This window comes from Bison bison, unplaced genomic scaffold (assembly GCF_000754665.1).
Source record: "Bison bison bison isolate TAMUID 2011002044 unplaced genomic scaffold, Bison_UMD1.0 scf7180017864228, whole genome shotgun sequence".
In the NCBI taxonomy this organism is placed as follows: domain Eukaryota; kingdom Metazoa; phylum Chordata; class Mammalia; order Artiodactyla; family Bovidae; genus Bison; species Bison bison.
In genome coordinates this window covers 2,492,975-2,512,201 of record NW_011494800.1, presented here as the reverse complement: position 1 = coordinate 2,512,201, position 19,227 = coordinate 2,492,975, and the positions used below count along the sequence as shown (strand labels likewise).

Sequence of the window (19,227 nt, the reverse complement as noted above, 5' to 3'; positions counted from 1 at the left end):
CCCTTCCTTGAAGTCTTTTCTTAAAAAGAATAAAAACACAAACAAAACATGATTACTGGGGATATCAGAGAGTAAGTCTTTGAAAGAGACATGTTGTTCTCTTGGAAAATTGATCTCTATGCTAAAAATTAAGTATTCTTCTTTGTGTCATAGCTCAGTTGGTAAAGAATTTGCCTGCAATGCAGGAGACCTGGGTCCGATTCCTGGGTTGGGAAGATCCCCTGGAGAAGGGAAAGGCTACCCGCTCCAGTATTCTGGCCTGGAGAATTCCAAGGACTGTATTCCATGGGGTCCCATGGGGTTGCAAAGAGTCGGAAACACTGAGCGACTTTCACTTTGTATTTGTGGCTCTTGCCATCTCATTTCTTTGGAGTTCAGTCTCTTAGTAAATAGTTTTACATACCTGGCCTGGAATATACCTGGATAAGTAGATTGGGAATAGGCCCTGCCTTCTAGAACTCATAGTGAATACAGAAAAGACAAATTAAATCATTGTAGTTCATCATAAATAAATAAGCAAACCAAATAAATAAATTGTGCTAAGTGCTAAAGTTTAAGGTTCAGAGAACTATGCCATGTACAGTAAGAAGGGGTATTTTCTAGCCAGAAGGTACAAGGAAGGCTTCCTGAGGAAGTGGCTTTAGCTACGCCCTGTAGGATGAATAGGTAGTTGGTAGATGAAGCAGGTAGAGGCTGAGCCCAGGACAGAGGTGTTAGGGCTGGAGGAGCTTGTCAGTAGGAAGTGAAAGAACACCAGTGTGGTTTGTGGTTGAGAGTGGGTAGCACTTGAACTGGCATGGGTGATGCTCTGATATACGAATGCATAAAATTGCATCCTTTCATTGATACGTGTGTACCACTTGCCAACAAGAACTGTTGTTGGTTTGTCACCTATTTGGTGAGTTTTGGTATTCATCTTGTCCTACCATTTAAGTATATGAAGAAATAATGCCCATCATCAAAAAGTCTGGGGAAATTCTGCATAAATTCTGCCTAGAGGTAATCATGCTTGTAGCCACAATAATCTTTTCCCAGAAACGAAAGATAGGGACCATAGGGACTGTTCATGGGGCTTCCCAGGTGGTGCTAGTGGCAGAGAACCTGCCTGCCAAGGCAAGAGAGGAAAGTACGTGGTTTGATCCCTGGAGTAGGAAAAGGCAACCCACTTCAATGTTCTTGCCTGGAGAATCCCATGGACAGAGGAGCCTGGTGGGTCGCAAAGAGTTGGACACAACTGAAGTGACTTAGCACACACAGAACAGGACCATTCGCACAACTCCAAATTGTGATTTTTTTCCCTATTTTTCTTTAAAGTGTAATTTCAGACACTTTGGGAGGGTTTTATACTTATCCTTGCCTGTCTTAACATAATATATATGAGGTATAATATGAGGGAATTTAATACAAATAGATTATATTTAGTATATTATATAAATATAATAAAATGGAATATAATATAGGTAGTGTATAAGTAGTAGGATAATTTATACAATTTAAGAATGTAAAGGAATATATTAGCAATCTGGTTTAACATTATTATGCTTCCTATCATTTTTTCTGGTGTTTCCTTAAAAAGTACATATTTGGGATTTGACTGTCAACTTTGCTGACTGCCTTGTTTTTGTTTTCGGCTTCCTCCAGTCTACTGGGATTGCAGCCCTCATTGCTATTTTGGTGTTACTGCTGCTCTTGGGTATTGGACTGATGTGGTGGTTTTGGCCCCTTTGCTGCAAAGTGGTAAGTAAGAAGGATTTGCAGTCCTCCCTTTTTTTTTTTTTTTTAAACATCAAGGTGTAAATTAAGGCTGAAATATGAATCAGTGCCACATTGCTCAACAACAGCAAAGTTTCAATTAGAAAATTGAATTTTAATAGTTATATATTTTAATCATTGTAAGAAATTCTGTTCATGCCTGATAATAAATGTTTACTATAAAACTTAATCTAGGAAGTACTTCAAAATCAGGTTTAGGGGAAGAAGAGAAGAAGGTAGGAATAATGATAGGGATAAAGGGTTTCCCACTCAAGTACAAAAGAATTTCAAGTAAATTGAATGATATTTTCTACTGGATTCATTGAGAGGGATTGATAATCTGTCAGGTTTGGGGTTTGTTTTGTTTTCATTGCTTATTGAATGTTTCATTATCTCTTTGAAAGATACACTATTTCAGGACTTTTTCTGTTTGCTTCTTGGGAAAATCATTTTAGAAATAAGTCACATGCAAATGTTAGGTATCTGTGAAACAGTCACTTTGAAGTTATGACAGTTGGTTTGAGGTTGTGTCCTTTTTCATGCTTGAGTAAAAGCTCTGAAAGAACATGGATATACACAAGCTCTCTGGTGCTACTGTAGCAAATTGCCACACATTTGCTGGCTTAAAGCAACACGAATTTATTACCTAACAGTTATGTAATCACAAATCCAACATGGGTCTTGCTGGGCTAAACTAAGCTGAAAAGTATCGACAGTGATACATTCCTCTCTTAATGCTCTAGAGGAGAATCTGCTCCCTTGCTTTTTGCAGCTTGCAGGGGCTCCTTCCATTCTTGCCTAGTAAGCCCTTCCTCCAGCTTCAGAGCCAGGCATGTTGCATCTCTGTCACCATTCTTCCATAGTCACTTGTCTTTCAGACTCCAAACCCAGCTGGGAAAGGACCTCCAGTATCAAGGAACCATGTGATTAGGTTGGACCCACCTTGATGCACGCATGCATGCATAATCTCTCATCTCAAGATCCTTCATGCTAATCACATCTGCAAGGTCTCTTTGGTCCTTGAAGACAGGTTATTCACAGTTCCAGGGAATTAGAGTGTGGATATCCTTGTATGTGTGTGTGTGCTCAGTTGCGTTTGACTCTCTGTGACACCATGGACTGTAGCCTTCCAGGCACCTCTGTCTATGGGGTTCTCCAGGCAATATACTGGAGTGGGTTGCCATATCCTTCACCAATGGACCATCCTGTCCCAGGGATTGAACCTGTATCTCTTGCATCTCCTGCTTTGGCAGGTGGACATCTTTATGGGGCCATTATTCTGCCTGTCACAGGTGGAACTCTGAGTAACAAACATCAGCACAGTTCAAGCGATATAACTTGGATTGTTCAGGCTTCATAGAAAAGGTTATTCTGAAGAAGCACTCCTTCAAAGCATGCCTACCACCTATTTTGATATCCTCTTATCAGCACCTTATATTGAATTTTATGTTTTGTGGATCACAGTAGTGTTTTACGTAATATTACTAGACTGACTCTTTTCCCCTCTCACCCTTGCTGACTGATTTCCACTCCTTGCAACTTCAGGCAGTGCTTTGTATTACTTCTGCATTTATTATTCATTGTACTTCAGTCCACTTTCATGAGGCAACTTTGCAGTCCTTTATCTCAGAGCAGTTGGCCACGGAGGAGGCACGGAATTAATTTAGACAACAGCAGAGACATGAAGCATCCTGTCTCTTTGCTGAACTAATCAGTTTCCTGCATAGCAATTTCTGCTCAGTTTCCTGTTGTAACCTTGATTATCTTAGATATGGTGATTTTTAGACGAGCTAACTTTCTTGAGTCTCAAATTAAAATGCAAAAAGGTGCCTTAATATGATTTGTACTCCTCACTTTTTTAATTTAAAATTCACAGGGGTGGTTTTCATTCTTTTGTTACTTTGCATTTTCATCTACTATTGACCAGAGGGCTCAAAAGTGTTAAAGTATATGGTTTTTTAAAAGGACACTTGCGAAGAATGAACTGGACTTCTTTGTGAGGTTGCTGCGTGCCTGCTCAGTTGCTAAGTTGTGTCTGACTCTTTTGTAACCCCCTGGACTGTATGTAGCCTGCCAGGCTCCTCTGTCAGTGGAATTTCCCAGGCAAGAACACTGGAGTGGGTTGCCATTTCCTTCTCCAGAGGATTTTCCTAACCCAGGGATCAAACCCAAGTCTCCTGCTTGGCAGGCAGTTTCTTTACCACAACAGTTGATGTAATCAAATGAAGTCTTCACCGTCACATGGGGTGTTTCCAGGGGATTCGATCATCAGGTAGTGAGAATAGATCCATTCCGTCCCTGAAACTCTGCAGATTGGAAATCAGGAATTATATTTCTTTATGCAGGGTGCAGAGGGACACCATTAAGGTGTGTTTTTAGGCTGTCAGGAGGGCTTCCTATTTACAGAAACATCATGAATGCTTATTAATTTCTGCAACTTATTTAATAGAGAGAATCATCCATATTTTACATTTAGAAATATAGACTACATAGCCTTGAGTATGAACTTGCATTTAGATCTAAAAATAAATGAATTGGGCTTTCCAGGTGGTGCTAGTAGTAAATAACCCACATGCCAATGCAGGAGATATAAGAGATGCTGCTTCAATCCCTGGGTCAGTAAGAAAATGTAAGAAATGGCAACCCACTCCAGTATGCTTGCCTGGAAAATCCTATGGACAGAGGAGTCTGGTGGGCTACAGTCCACAGGGCCACAAAGAATCAGACATTACTGAGCGACTGAGCACATAAATGAATCAGAACAAATGTTTCCTAAAAACACAGATTTAAAAGCAGAGAGAAAGTAGAGGCAACATTCTGTATTCAGCCCTTAGTAATCTGAGCCAGTGCTGGGCTTGGAATTAGGGGTTCAGAAATGACTACCATATGATATGGAAACTCATATTTTAGCATGAAGCACAGAATGGTAGAGAAACTGAGAATGGAGGTTCATGAGTACGCCAGGAGCAACACATGTCAGGAACACAAAGGAAAGAGGGATTTGCCAGAATTGAGGGATTATTTCAGGGAAACTGGGTGGAGCTGCCGATTCCAAACTGATTTGGAATATTGAACAAGACTTTGGCAGTTGATGAGGGACATTTCCTATGAGGTGTGTGTGGAATTACAAGTTATTCAGATGGGCTTTGAGATGTCCTAGGCTGAGGTCTAACATGCCAGGGAGGTGAGTGGTGAAAGATGGTTTAGGATCTAGGCATGAACCTCCTATGTCTTTGAGGACGTTTGAACTCACCCCAGGGGTGAGGAGAATACACTGGAAAAATTTGATCACTGATCCCCTGAAAGAAGCTTTACTTGCTGTACATGGTGCTGAGATCTGGTCCCGGTGGGGATTAAGTCTTATCCAACTGAGACCCATCAGCTATTGAAATACAAGCCAGTAATAGACAGTGAGCCTTAGACATGGCAGTGGGCAGGGGAGGGGCAATGTAGGGATTGGGGGAGTGGGGAGTACAAACTATTGGGTATAAGTTAGGCTACAAGGATGTATTATACAACTCAAGAAATATGGCCATTATTTTGTAATAACTGTTAGTGGAGTGTAACCTTTAACATTTGTATTTAAAAAAAAAGATATAGCCTGAGCAAAGTATCTCTAACGAAGTGTAGAGAGTTGGAATATAACAAGTAAGCTAAATCAATTAGAGAAAGATGAGAAGGTGATGTGAAAAGGAAGGGTCAAAGGAAACCATAACCTTATGAAAAACAAGATCTTGAGTATAACAGAAGGTGTACCATGATGGTACAATTGCAGGATATTTATTTATTTGATTATATTTAGAGAACATATTTCCACAATGCTGGTATTAGAATATGATTAGTTAATTGTTAACAGCGTTGGTTATTAGGGATTATTTTGAACTTTGACTATCAGCTATTACCGGTAATAATTCTTTTTAATAGGAAATGAAATGCATTTATTTCAGCTTAGTGTTAGTCACTCAGTTGTGTTTAACTCTTTGCAACCCCATGGACTGTAGCCTCTGTCCATGGAATTCTCCAAGCAAGAATACTAGAGTGAGTTGCAATTCCCTCCTCCAGAGGATCTTCCCAACCTAGGGATCGAACTTGGGTTTCCCTTATTGCCGGTTGATTCTTTACTGTCTGAGTCACCAGAGAAGTCCTTATTTCAGCTTGGTGTTGTGTAAATTTCTTTTGTTTGAGTGTCTTTTAAGTACTGGGACAAACATTTAGTCTTTCAACTGAAATATGATTAAACAGCTTAAAATGTCTGTTTTCAGGCACATTTAGACTATGTCAGCCATCACCTCCTTGGGAATCATATGCTTAGAAGCTCTTATCAAGATAGAAATCCTGGAATGGAAAAAAAAACCCTGAACAGAGGGTTCTTCATTGAATCATTTCATATTTTTAAAAAATATCTTGTGAAATAATGTAACCATTCATGTTTCAGAGATTACAATTTCACAGATATCTAATTAATGACTCAGCAATGACAGTGTTACCTATGTCTTAGCCTGGATTTTTTTTTCTGCTCCTAGTAACTGGAAGGCTTTCAGAGTAGCTGCTCTCAGATTTCCATCTGTGGTGTCTCTCTCACACCAGGGGAAAGGGTAGTTGGGTGAAACATCTCCAAGGATCAGTGTGGTTTAGGATAGCCCCTATGGTAAGGTGTCCGTGATCGTTGTCTTCTATGGCAAAAGAGACTTTACAGATATGATTAAATTCAGGATCTTGAAATAGGGAGATCATCCAGAATGACCTGCTGCTGCTACGTCACTTCAGTCCTGTCCGACTCTGTGTGACCCCATAGACGTCAGCCCACCAGGCTCTCCTGTCCCTGGGATTCTCCAGGCAAGAACAGTGGAGTGGGTTGCCATTTCCTTCTCCAATGCATGAAAGTGAAAAGTGAAAGTGAAGTCACTCAGTCGTGTCCGACTCTTAGCTACCCCATGGACTGCAGCCTACCAGGCTCCTCCGTCCATGGGATTCTCCAGGCAAGAGTACCGGAGTGGGATGCCATTGCCTTCTCCCCAGAATGACCTAGCTGGCTCTAAATACCATCACTGTGCCCATATAAGAGGGTGACAGAGGAGATAAGACCATAGATGGGGAGAAGGCAATGTGACCATGGAGGCAGAGACCAAAGTGATGCAGCTTCTAGGCAAGGAATGCTGGTCACCAGGAGCTGGAGAGGCAAGGAGTGATAAACCCTTGGAGTCTGCAGAAGGAACCGGCTCTGATGACACCAGACTTTAGTTATAAGACTCAGTTTGGACTCCTGGCATCTAGAACTGTAGGAATATAAATTTCTGTTGTGTTAAGCCACTAAGTGTGTGGTAATTTGTTATTGCAGCATTAAAGATCTAACAGATTCCCTACATGATTCTGATATTCTCCAGAGCTGGGGATCACTGCTCAGGTCTATTGATTTTGGGGAATTCTTATGGAATATGTTTTTGGATCAACTCATTACAAAACCTGCCTATGGAGTACAGGAAGTTGTAAGATGGGAGACAAGGAAATATTCTTAAAATGTTTGCAGTGATTCTGTGGCAGTTAAAACCCATGTGCGTTCTTTAAAATTAGAGTTACCATTCTGTTTTGTTTTGGGTCAACTGTCAAGTAAATACGTGTAATGCTTTATATACGGAGTAGAATTTACTCACTGTTTCAGAGTGACAGGGATTTGTCGAAGAAAGAGGTTTCCTATTTTAAGAAGTATCCAAGACATATATGATATTAGAACCCATTGACAGCAAAGATCCGTGGTCAGCTTTCTCAGGGTGCTTGTTATTTGATGGTAGAAACCAGTACAGTCCCGTTCATATTCAGATATCCACTATTTCGAAATTATGAGAGAGAAAGACAAATACTATATGTTTCCACTTATTTGTGCAACCTAGAAAACAAAACAAAGGAACAAATATAACCAAACAGAAGACATGGATACAGAGAACACACAAGTGGTTGCCAGAGGGGAAGGGGTGAGGGATGGGTAAAGGGGATTAAGACGTCCAGAATACAAGTTATAAGATAAATTAGTCATGAGGATATAATGTATGAAACAGACACAATAGTTGTATTGTTATAACTGTCTATGATATAAAAATATTGAACCACTATGCTATACATGCAAAACTATTGTAAGTCAATTAAACTTTAAGAAATCATGATAGTTCCTAGACCTACTATTATATTTCATTATTTGATGAATTAATAAAGAAGCACATAGTATTTCTGTTTCACAGATCTGGTTTCTTGTTTTTAAAAGTAGATTTGACAGTTACATTTCAGTAAAATTGGGTTCCTTTTAATCCTATGTATTTTAATTTAGCTTGTTTAGTCTAGGAAGGGGTTTATTGGTCCCCTATAATCAGATTGCCAAAGAGGAACATAGAATAAAAAAGGTTAGAAAAAAACTCCCCAAATAGAATCTCTGGCTACCAATGATGCTTTTAATATGAGCTTATTTTGAAATGTTAAATCTTTTGATTCATTTAATGAGTATATTCAAGGATAAAAGAGACAGGTGATATCATTAAAGACAGATTAAAATGTTGCAGATTTGTGTCCTCTGTGTGCCTAGGTTTTCCATGGCAAATAGGATCTAAATCAATGATCTTTGGAGAACTTTATCTTGTAGTAATAGTAATAGTAGTAATAATAGTGGAACCCTTATGCAAAGCTGGAACTTTTAGGCACTATCATTGGTGAACTATAGAGTATGTTGAATTTGCAAACTATTCCATCAAGGGGGAAGTTCTCATTTTTGTCTAAAGTAATTTCTCACAACCTGTTTATGATTCTGTTTCCTACTCATTGAATAACCTCACACCCATCCTTTACAACTGCTTTTCTATAACAAAGATGTCAGCAGCATCCTTCCTTTTCCTTAGATTAAAAAAGGGGAGAAGTTAAAAACAATCAGGTATTGAATCATGAGGGAAATATGAGAAGATACGGCTCTTTGCATCACTGTTTAACTCATAAGATGTGTGGAGTTTATGGCAGGTTTGTTTCACTACCAGGATAGCAGAACTGACCGTCCTTCAGTTGCATCATTTGGAAGAACTGGGCATTCTGCAAAATTACAGATGTAAGGCTAATGAGGTGGCAAACAAAGACTTTCTGGAGTGTTGTCAGTTAGAGTGTGTTATCCAGCTGCAAATAAATATCTGAATATGCCGGAAATGATAAATGTTCACTTTGCTCTAGTGTCCTTGGCCAAAGTTCTCCATCCACAAGGGAAAACCGCAAGCTCATTTTTCCTCAGTCCATTTAAGACATTGCATAAAGATCTCATAAATCTGTTTAAAAAACCGTTTTAAAAACTTATCTTTTTAAAGCCCAATTTACTAACAAGTAAGCTGGGCTTTCATGATGAGGATATATCTGACTAGAGCTGTATAGAATCGTTTTCTTAGCCAGCAACAGCTGTGCTGTTCTTTCTAAATAGTAATAATGCTTCTACATTGCACTTGTTTTTTATTGTTGAGGAGGGCTCTTGGTGCCTTTATTGAGTTACTTTGAAAGCAGCCTGATTTTTTTTTTTAAAGAATGCACAATAAAACAGAAGGAATTTAAATTTTAATATGCCTTCCTTGCACCATTAATTAAAATGATTTATGTTTGGTTGCCCCTTTGAAATAGAGTGTGATGTTAGTACTTATTGGTTCTATGGTGATGTTTTCCAACAGAGCATCATTACAAAACAGGTTATCACACTCTTCCCAGTCTTAGTTTATTTATCTTGATGGCAGTACCTTTACTTAACTCCAGGAGAAGACACTCTCACGGGGCTTCCCAGGTGGCCCAGTAGTAAAGAATATGCTTGCTGATAGAGAAGATGCAGGTTCGATCCCTGGGTCGGGAAGATGTCCTGGAGGAGGAAATGGCAAATTCTTGCCTGGAGAATTCCATGGACAGAGGAGTCTGGCTGGCTACAGTCCATGGGGTTGCAAAAGAGTCAGACACGACTGAGCATGCGTGCTCCCCAACCCTTCAAAGCACACTCTCACATCATTCTTCCCAGTCCTCATTAGGCATTTAAAATTATATTTATTGTCCAGACTTCCCACTATTATTTGTTTATTCAAAGCAGTCTCTTTGAACATTGGTGAGTCTGTCAGGGAGGAAAGGAAAGGGAGGCAGATAACCTGACCATATCTTGGTCTCATTGTTGAAAGCAACTCACTTTGTGGGATTTGGAAAAGGACTTCCCAAACACTAATGTCAGAGAACTTTGTATTCATGAGAGGAAAGGCATTGCACTTGTTCTATGATCTTATCCAGAAAGAAAGGGAAGAGTGAAAGGAAATCCCACATGCATTTTAAACAAGTTTTTGTACACACTAAGAATGAGTTCTTGAAGTCTGTGGACCCTTAGGTACTTAGATGACATTGCTGAAATACTGGGCATTTGTTTCTGTCACTGGCAAGAGTCACTTCTGAAATACTACTTGATCTACAGTCATTACACAGTATCTTTTTTTTCAATCTAAGGCAGTTCACTGTTGACAGTTCTTTTCACTCTTTTCTGAATATCGGAACATATGATCGCATCAAGCTGGCTGCAGGCTCCAGTGCTGACATTTTCTAGCGCAAAGAATGCCCACATCACTCGAACATTTGAAAAGTGTTAATGAGCAGATCAAAAGGACTGTTGCCTGAAGCAGCTAACTTTTTCTTTTTTTTAAAATCGGCTCTCCTCCAAACTGAAATCTTCATTCTAGCAGCTAAGTAGATGAGATATAATCCTCTCTGATGATGATAATAACAAATGAAAAAAAAATTGGAGAAGAATCAAACTCTGCATATGGTTCATAAAGTGGTGAAAGTGTCTTCCAGAATCTTCAATATCGAGTTGAAGGATGCTAAGTAGAAAAAATCCTGGCAACTAGGCAATATTATGCCTTTTAAAATCTGCAAATTCTCATAAAATATGGTGCATACGAATACATCCTTTTCTGAGATGAGTGTTCTTGCACTATTTAATACAAGAATGGGATTCTCATGACTGTTATTTTTAATGTATTTGGACAACAATCAGGTTTCCTTTTCTCCTGCACTAATTTTACTGAAATGTAGGGACATCAGTGGACACAGACTTTCGCCATTTTTGGCTTTTGGACTGAATGACTTCAGATTATTTTCACTCTCCTTTGTTACTTATGAGCCTGTGTGGTACAATGGCCAGACGGAGCATTTACAAACATCAAATACACACAACGTTTATTTCCTGTTCCAACATTTCTAGGGCAATGATGTTGGGCATATGAATTAATATGTTATATCCCTATAAAATGAGGATGATAGCATCTGTCTCATACAGTTACCATAAATATTGCTTTGTATCTGTTTGTCTATCTCTATCTATCTCATCTACCTATTCATCTATCTAACCATCCATCCATCCCACCAAGTAATGTACTTCTCAACACATCTTAAACTTTTTCTCCTGTGCCCTTTGCCTTGGCAATCCAAACTTTATTTTAAGAGAATGTCATGTGCCAGAGAAAGTTGAACCCAGAGTTTGGAGGTAGGTGGACCAGCGTTCTGAGTTTAAATACTAATTCTAATGTTTTCTCTGTATATCCTTGGACAAGTTACTGAATTCAGAGCCTCCCTTTCCTTATATTTAAAATAAACATAGTAACTGCATAGCATTATTATGAAAATGGAAGAAATGTGGAGTGTGTGGCATATGCCAGCACCAATAAAATGTGGTTATTGTTAATAGTATTAACAGCACACAGATGAGCCTTGGGTCTGTTTCAGTTTCTGAAAGTGCTGTTATTTGTTGTGGTGGTGGTTGTGTCTCTTAATCTACAAGATCAAATTTTTATTTATGCGGAATTTTAAGGGTTTTTTTTTCCATTGTTAACAATGTAGAAAGTATACTTGCCAGGATTTCAAAATCAATTTAAATTTATAATAAGTCATGCATTTAGTCATACATACAATTAATTACACATTATTGGAAAAACAAACCCTAATGTTCTTTTCTGAAATAAGGTGAACACAAATACATGTAGACATATGGCCTACTTAATTACGTAAAGGCATAGAAGCAAAAGACCTGTTGGAAATATTGTGATACATATTTTGTCTTTATCATTCTATTAGAATTTTCATTTTGGAAAGGACCTATAGTGAATCAAGTTTATTTCCCAGATGAAGAAACTTAGCATGGGCTTATATTTTCCCATCTGTCTTTGAGTTCATTAGCTCTTGGACTTTATTGGTCAAAAGAGACATTTGATACTTCATTTTCTTTGGAACTAGCAATATTTTATTTTCATGGAAATCTTTATCAGTCATCATTTACATCTTTTTTCTCCATTAAAAAAATAAATTTAGAGGTTGGCTATGAGCCTTTGCAAACATTCTCAACTAGTTCCTTCAACTCACTTTCAATCATGTCTTTAGTATCTGTTGTTTTCATAGCACTGTATTAGGCACTATGATATTTTTAAAGAGGGAGAAATGATATTGCCCCTAAGAAATCAACACTTCTGAGGGGTAGTTGAAAAATTCCAAAATAAACATATAAACCCAAATTGATGAAGCATGAATGGTTCAACTGGGTAGTAATGTTTATATTGTTAAAAGTTTTAAAGTTTCTAGATAATGGAATGGAAAGTTGGTAGACTACTCTATGAAGGATGGAAGGGACTTAATATGGAAATGGTCATTTTATCCGGGGTAGCAAAGGGGTCTTCAGTCAATCTGGAGTTAGAGGTACACAAACAGAGATTTTGTAGATAGAGTGTTGAATTGAGGGCCATGCTAAGGCATTTGAACAATGAGAGTGCAAGAGGACTCATGCACTGAAAAAGGACTTTTTGTTTTCTGGGTTATGGCTTATGATAACAGATAGCGTCTCTGATACAGAAGGTAAAAATGCCTCTCATTATCCTGTTGTGAGGTTGTCAGCATCGTCAGATGAGGATTTTAAACTGAAACTTGATTTGCCCATATCCATGCTGAAACTCGATGCTATGCAGGATAATGAGCATGATAAATATGACATAAAAAAAGAGGTGTTATGGAGGTGGATGTTCAGTAATTCTCAAGGGGATATAGGCGGCACTGGTGTGAAGAACCTGCCTGCCAATGCAGGAGACATGAGAGATGCGGGTTGCATCCCTGGGTTGGGAAGATCCCCTGGAGGAGGGCATGACAACCCAGTCCAGTATTCTGGCCTGGAGAATCCCATGGACAGAGGAGCCTGGTGGGCTACAGTTCATGGGGTCGCGAAGAGACACGGCTGAAGCAACTGAGTGTGCACATGCACATAGTCTAATATAGGACTGGGGATGCTGTTTCAGTTCTCAGAGATTCATACACCCTACAAGGTGTACATGTAGTAACCAGAGTAAATTTAAAATCCTCACAAGGAAATGAAAATGAGTACCATATATTAAATTAGACTTGGTGGAATGGAGGTACCTTAGCTTCTTCCCAGTGAAAGAACTCTAGAGCACTTTATGACAATTTGCAAAACTGAGTAGAAGCATGATGTGTAAGGTTCTTCCCCAAATTCAGTAATTCCTTGATTTCAGTTGTGGTCACTGGAACATTTAATCCATTTTGACTAGAGAAATGATCAATTAAGCTCCTATTGCAATCAATTAAACTTCTTGAGAGTCCCTTGAACTGCAAGAAGATCACACCAGTCAATTCTAAAGGAAATCAACCCTGAATATTCATTATAAGGAATGATGCTGAAGCTGAAGCTCAAATACTTTGGCCACCTGATGTGAAGAACTGACTCACTGGAAAAGACCCTGACGCTGGGAAAGATTGAAGGCTAGAGGAGAAGAGGGCAGCGGAGGATGAGATGATTGAATAGCAGCACCGACTCAATGGACACGAATCTAAGCAAACTCTGGGAGATGGGGAAGGAAAGAGGAGCAGTCCACGGGGTTGCAAAGAGTTGGACACAACTTAAGAGACTGAACAGCAAACAACAACAAGCTTAGAAAAATATTGACCTGGATGCATAGATTAGAATGATGGATGAGTTAGAGATAGAGAAGCAAGCTGCATGTATAATTTAGCTACAAGTAAAACATGTAGGGGCTTCCCAAGTGGCTCCAGTGGTAAAGAACCTGCCTGCCAATGCAGGAGACATAATGAGACACGGGTTCCATCCCTGTGTCAGGAAGATCCTCTGGAGCAGAGCATGGCAATCCACTGCAGTATTCTTTCTTGGAGAATCCCATGGACAGAGGAGCCTAGCAGGCTGCCGTTCATAGGGTTGCAAAGAGTCGGACACTACTAAAGCGACTTTACACACACACACATGCAAAGCATGTAGACATTAATGCCAAAATAAAGTGATGGTAATTATAGATCAATCCTAGTTTTCAATATGTTATTAATTAAAATGCATGGAATGAAGGTGAGGACTGCCAGGGGTGCATCTGTTTTTCCTGAGTACCATGCCTTTAATTAATGGCTTGGTCACACTTAAAATACTATTTATCAGCTCTAGAATCCACACTTTGAGATATTGTACAAATGAATACATACTAAAGAAACTGACCAAGATCACCCAATATCTCAGACCATTACATGAAAAATGATTGTGAGGTTTAGCTGTTAGATGATATATGGTTCGTATTCAAAAACAGGAAACCCTCTCTTCTGGAATTAAAAATAGTTGTCTCTGTGTGTGTGTATACATTTCACACTGTAGGATCAGGGCTAAAAAGTGGAAACTACGAAGAGGGAGGTTTTGGCTTCATTTAGGGGAAAATTTTTCAAATGATGTGGGTTCCTTGCCAGGGGAATGAATTGCTTAGTGAAGTAGTGAATTTCTCTTTATTGCAGGAATTCAGACATAGTTGGATGACAACTAGGTGGGGATTTTTCAGAATAATGAAGTTCTGGTTGGATGCATTGGGGAAGTTGAAAAATATTGTACTAGATATTTTTAAGGTCTAAAGACTCTCGAGTTCATGATTTTAGGTAGTGATAATGGGAATGGATGTGAGAGTTGGATTATAAAGAAAGCTGAGTGCCAAATAATTAATACTTTTGAACTGTGGTGTTGGAGAAGACTCTTGAGAGTCCCTTGGACAGCAAGGAGATCCAACCAATCCATCCTAAAGGAAATCAGTCCTGAATATTCATTGGAAGGACTGATGCTGAAGCTGAAGCTCCAATACTTTGGCCACCAGATGCGAAGAACTGAGTCATTGGAAAAGACCCTGATGCTGGGAAAGATTGAAGGCAGGAGGAGAAGGGGACGACAGAGGATGAGATGGTTGGATGGCATCACCGACTCAATGGACATGAGTTTGAGCAGGCTCCAAGAGTTGGTGATGGACAGGAAGGCCTGGCATACTGCAGTCCATGGTGTTGCAGAGAGTTGGACATGACTGAGTAACTGAACTGAAATGAATGGCAATGGAATGTAAAGAATCCTTCCTTCTTCCTGTCATCTTTCTCTCCTCCTGCCCTCCCTCCTTCCTTTCCCCTCGATTCCTTCACCTCCCTCCTTCCTTCCTCTTCTCCTCTCTCCTTCCTTCCTTCCCTTTCCTCCTTCCTTCCTTCCTTTCTTTCTTCCCTTCTTCCTTCCTCATTCTATCTTCTTCCATTTTCTTTTCTCTTTCCTGCCTTACTCCCTTTTCTCTCTTTCTAACTTCCTTTCTTCCCTGCTTTTCTGCTAGACACTTTGCTAAGTTCTGGGAATATAATTAGGAACAAAGCAGACATAAAATTCATTCTCATAGAAGTTACAGTGCTTTGGAGTTGGATAAAATTATCAATTGTGATCAATGCTAGGGGAGAACAAACAGGCATCCATGCATATTAAGGAAATCTGAACTACTTTGAGAAGACTGGGGAATTCATGGTGGGGAAAGGAGAGGAAAAGATAGGAATGTGGGGAGAAAGAGAGACAGACACACACATGCACACTGCAGAGACTAGAATATTTCAAAAAGTCTGTTGGACGTGGTAAATGATTTGGTGACATCATTCAGAGGTGGGAATAAATTATAGATTATGAGAAAATTTTAAGGCTGCAATTTTAAAGAAAATGATTTACTTGAAAGAAACAGGGAAGACAGGAAGAAGAATTAGCTTTTAAATGAAGGTAATTAGGTTGGTTTTGACTCTGTTGAGTGTGAAATATTGACTGATCTGGTTTTCGTTTATTTTGGACATGCATGTTGATAATGACATGCGTGCTTTTTTTTTTGATTTGCCATATTTTTATTTATTTTATAGATTACTGTTATTTTATTTTTAAATTTTGTTTTATTATTGAAGTATAAGTGCTTTACAGTGTTGTGCTAGTTTCTGCTGTACAGCAAAGTGAGTCAGCTCCATGTATACATATATCCCCCTTCTCTTGAGCTTCCCTTCCACCCTCCACTCCCATCCCACCCCTCTAGGTCATCACAGAGCAGTGAGCTTAGCTCCCGGTGCGTCTCCCACTAGCTATCTATTTTACACATGCCAGTTACATACGTCAATGCCACTCTCTCAGTTCGCCCCACTCTCTCCTTTCCCCTCACCTTGTCCACATATCCATTCTCTACATTTGCATCTCTATTCCTGCCCTGCAATTAAGCTGAGTGCTTCCTTTTTATAAAGGAAATGCATCTGTAGCATGATAACCTTTGCCTTATTTTACTAGAGTATTATTTTAAATCTTTATCCTCTCGGCATTTATTTCTGGGCTAAATCTCAAAATTCACAGATTTCTATCCTTCAATATTACCAAAATGAACTGGAATTTTATGTTCATTGATAAAATGAACTTGGATAATAAAAGGGTTAAGTAAAAATAACAACATTTCTTGTAGCATTCAAATGCTACGATGAATTAGTTTTGAGATTCAATCAAATTAAATTACTGTCCATTTATATCCATGTGATTGTGGTTACTATCTTTTTTTTCTTCCTGAGATTTAGATCTAAACCAAAATTAGAATGATGAAAATAATTATAAAAAAGATTATGAGTCAGTCTCTAAATATTTTTTAAAAGCCTTTCATTATGGAAAATTTCAAACATATGCAAAGAGAAAGAGTAAAATAATGAATCCTCCATGTCTTCTTCACACAGCTTCAGTGATTCTCAATTATGGCTAATCTTATTTCATCTGTAACCCTATTCACTTCCCACCTCAAATTATTTTGGTGAAAATATCAGAATTATATCATTAACCTGGAAGTGATTTGGTATATATCTTTAAAATATAAGCATTCTGTAAAAAACATATTCAGGGATAGTTAGGGAGTTTGGGATGGACCATGTACGCACTGCTATATTTAAATTGGATAACCAACAAGGACTTACTGCATAGCACATGGAACTCTCCTCAGTGTTATGTGGCAGCTTGGATGGGAGGAGAGTTTGGGGGGAAATGGATACATGTATATGCATGATTGAGTCCCTTCACTGTTCACCTAAAACTATTATAACATTGTTTGTTAATTGGCTATACCCCAATACAAAATAAAAAGTTAAAAAAAATAAAAACATATTCATGATAATAGATACCGGTACAGTAAAAGAATTCTTTGATGATATTTATTTTCAAAGCTACTCTTTTAAAATTTTAAGCATCTAATAACAGAATTGAAACATTTGACCTTAAATGAAGTGGAGCAGTTATATTTTCAAAGTTTTCCTTCTTAGTATACAGACTTGGATGTGTACCCAAATTATCAGAAGCCATTGGCACTTGGTCTGTCATTTTCTATCAGGATGGTACGAAAGTCCAGACACCCCAATACCAGTGAAGATCATTTAAATCAGATTTCAGTCTATATTCCTCTCACATAAAGAATTAACCATATCAGACTTCATGAAATAATCCACTGAGGAAAGGAATCTTAGCTAAGAGGTTGATTTGTTTCTAGAAAAAAAAAAGGTGAGGAAAGAGAGTATGTTCATCTCCTTTATCTCATCCAATGCAAACTGATTTTTATATCATCAATTTGAAAAGAATCAGTGAATCACAGCAGGAAGACTTTGCTAATAAATACCCTCTCCATTTGAGGGAACAAGCTGTAATCTAGTGAAAAATGTTTGCATTTTAACATTAGAAGAAACACCTAGTGAAAGGTATTTGACAGTTTTCTTGTTATTCACCTGAAAAATGAAGCTATAATGTATCTATATCCTAAAGATAAAATGAGTGAATGTGCTGGTTGGTTAGCTAGTTAGTTTCAAAAAAAATGACTAGTAGTTACTGGTTAGTCAAAAGCTAGTTAAAAAACAAACCCAGTTTTAAAGGGCGATAGGAGGGAGAGGGTGCGAAAATTTGGGAGAATGGCATTGAAACATGTATACTATCATGTATGAAACAAGTCCCTAGTCCAGGTTCGATGCACGATACTGGATGCTTGGGGCTGGTGCACTCGGACGACCCAGAGGGATGGTATGGGGAGGGAGGAGGGAGGAGGGTTCAGGATGGGGAACACGTGTATACCTGTGGCGGATTCATTTCGATATTTGGCAAAACCAATACAATATTTAAAAGTTTAAAAATAAAATAAAATAAATAAAAACAAAAAAAAATTAAAAAATTAAAAAATTAAAAAAATAAAGGGCGATAGGGGGATAAGTATTGAGAAGCTAAGTTGATCAGGGACATCTTTGGCACCACCACAGTATTTTACTAATCTAATTATTTTATACATTCTTATTGTCTCTTCTCGATGTCACTGAAGTTCCTACATTTAAATTTTTTTTTTTTTTTGGTACAGGTTATCAAGGATCCTCCTCCACCACCACCTTCTGCACCAAAAGAGGTAAATGAGTGCTTAATAAATGATGTGGGTATTTTTTTTTTTTTTTTTATTTAGATATTATGCCAGATCTGATCAATTATGCTGTTGTTAGGTAACTCTGATATATTGACTTTTGAGTTTATGACTAAGTCACTTGTTATTTTTCAAACCTTGTGGTTTCTTTTACATGTTAGATGATAGGACCTTCATACATTGATAAACATAGACTTGCTATCAGGAGCAATAGTACATAGAGATTTAATTTACTTTTTATACCAATATGTGAATAATTTGCTGTTACTTACCTTATTTACAAAAAGTTGGAAGATCTAAGCTTGAAGTTTAAAGATATTATTACTTTCTTCAAAATTATTATTACTTTTATATTATTGCTATATGCTGTATTATCATACTATTAATATAGTATATGTTAAATATCGTATTACTAGTATATACCATATACTAGTAATATTGTGTTAGCAAGAAGAAACATGGCATTGTGCATTTTCAAAGCTTCTCAACTACCTTTTTAGTACCAATTTTGCAGGGTTCAAATTTACACACATGTTGAGACTTTCAGTTCAGTTCAGTTCAGTCGCTCAGTCGTATCCGACTCTTTGCGACCCCATGAATCGCAGCACGCCAGGCCTCCCTGTCCATCACCAACTCCTGGAGTTCACCCAGACTCACGTCCATCGAGTCAGTGATGCCATCCATCCATCTCATCCTCTGT

The 19,227-nt window shown here is 38.3% G+C and overlaps 1 protein-coding gene across 1 annotated transcript in view; it reads left to right on the top strand.

The window, feature by feature from the left end:
• ANTXR2 (anthrax toxin receptor 2) overlaps positions 1-19,227 on the top strand; it is a 180,869-nt gene that overhangs the window by 74,184 nt on the left and 87,458 nt on the right. The window contains exons 12-13 of the mRNA XM_010845903.1: positions 1,642-1,737; positions 18,471-18,515. Of these exons, the coding sequence (XP_010844205.1) occupies positions 1,642-1,737; positions 18,471-18,515 (141 nt within the window). The remainder of the gene's footprint in view (positions 1-1,641; positions 1,738-18,470; positions 18,516-19,227) is intronic.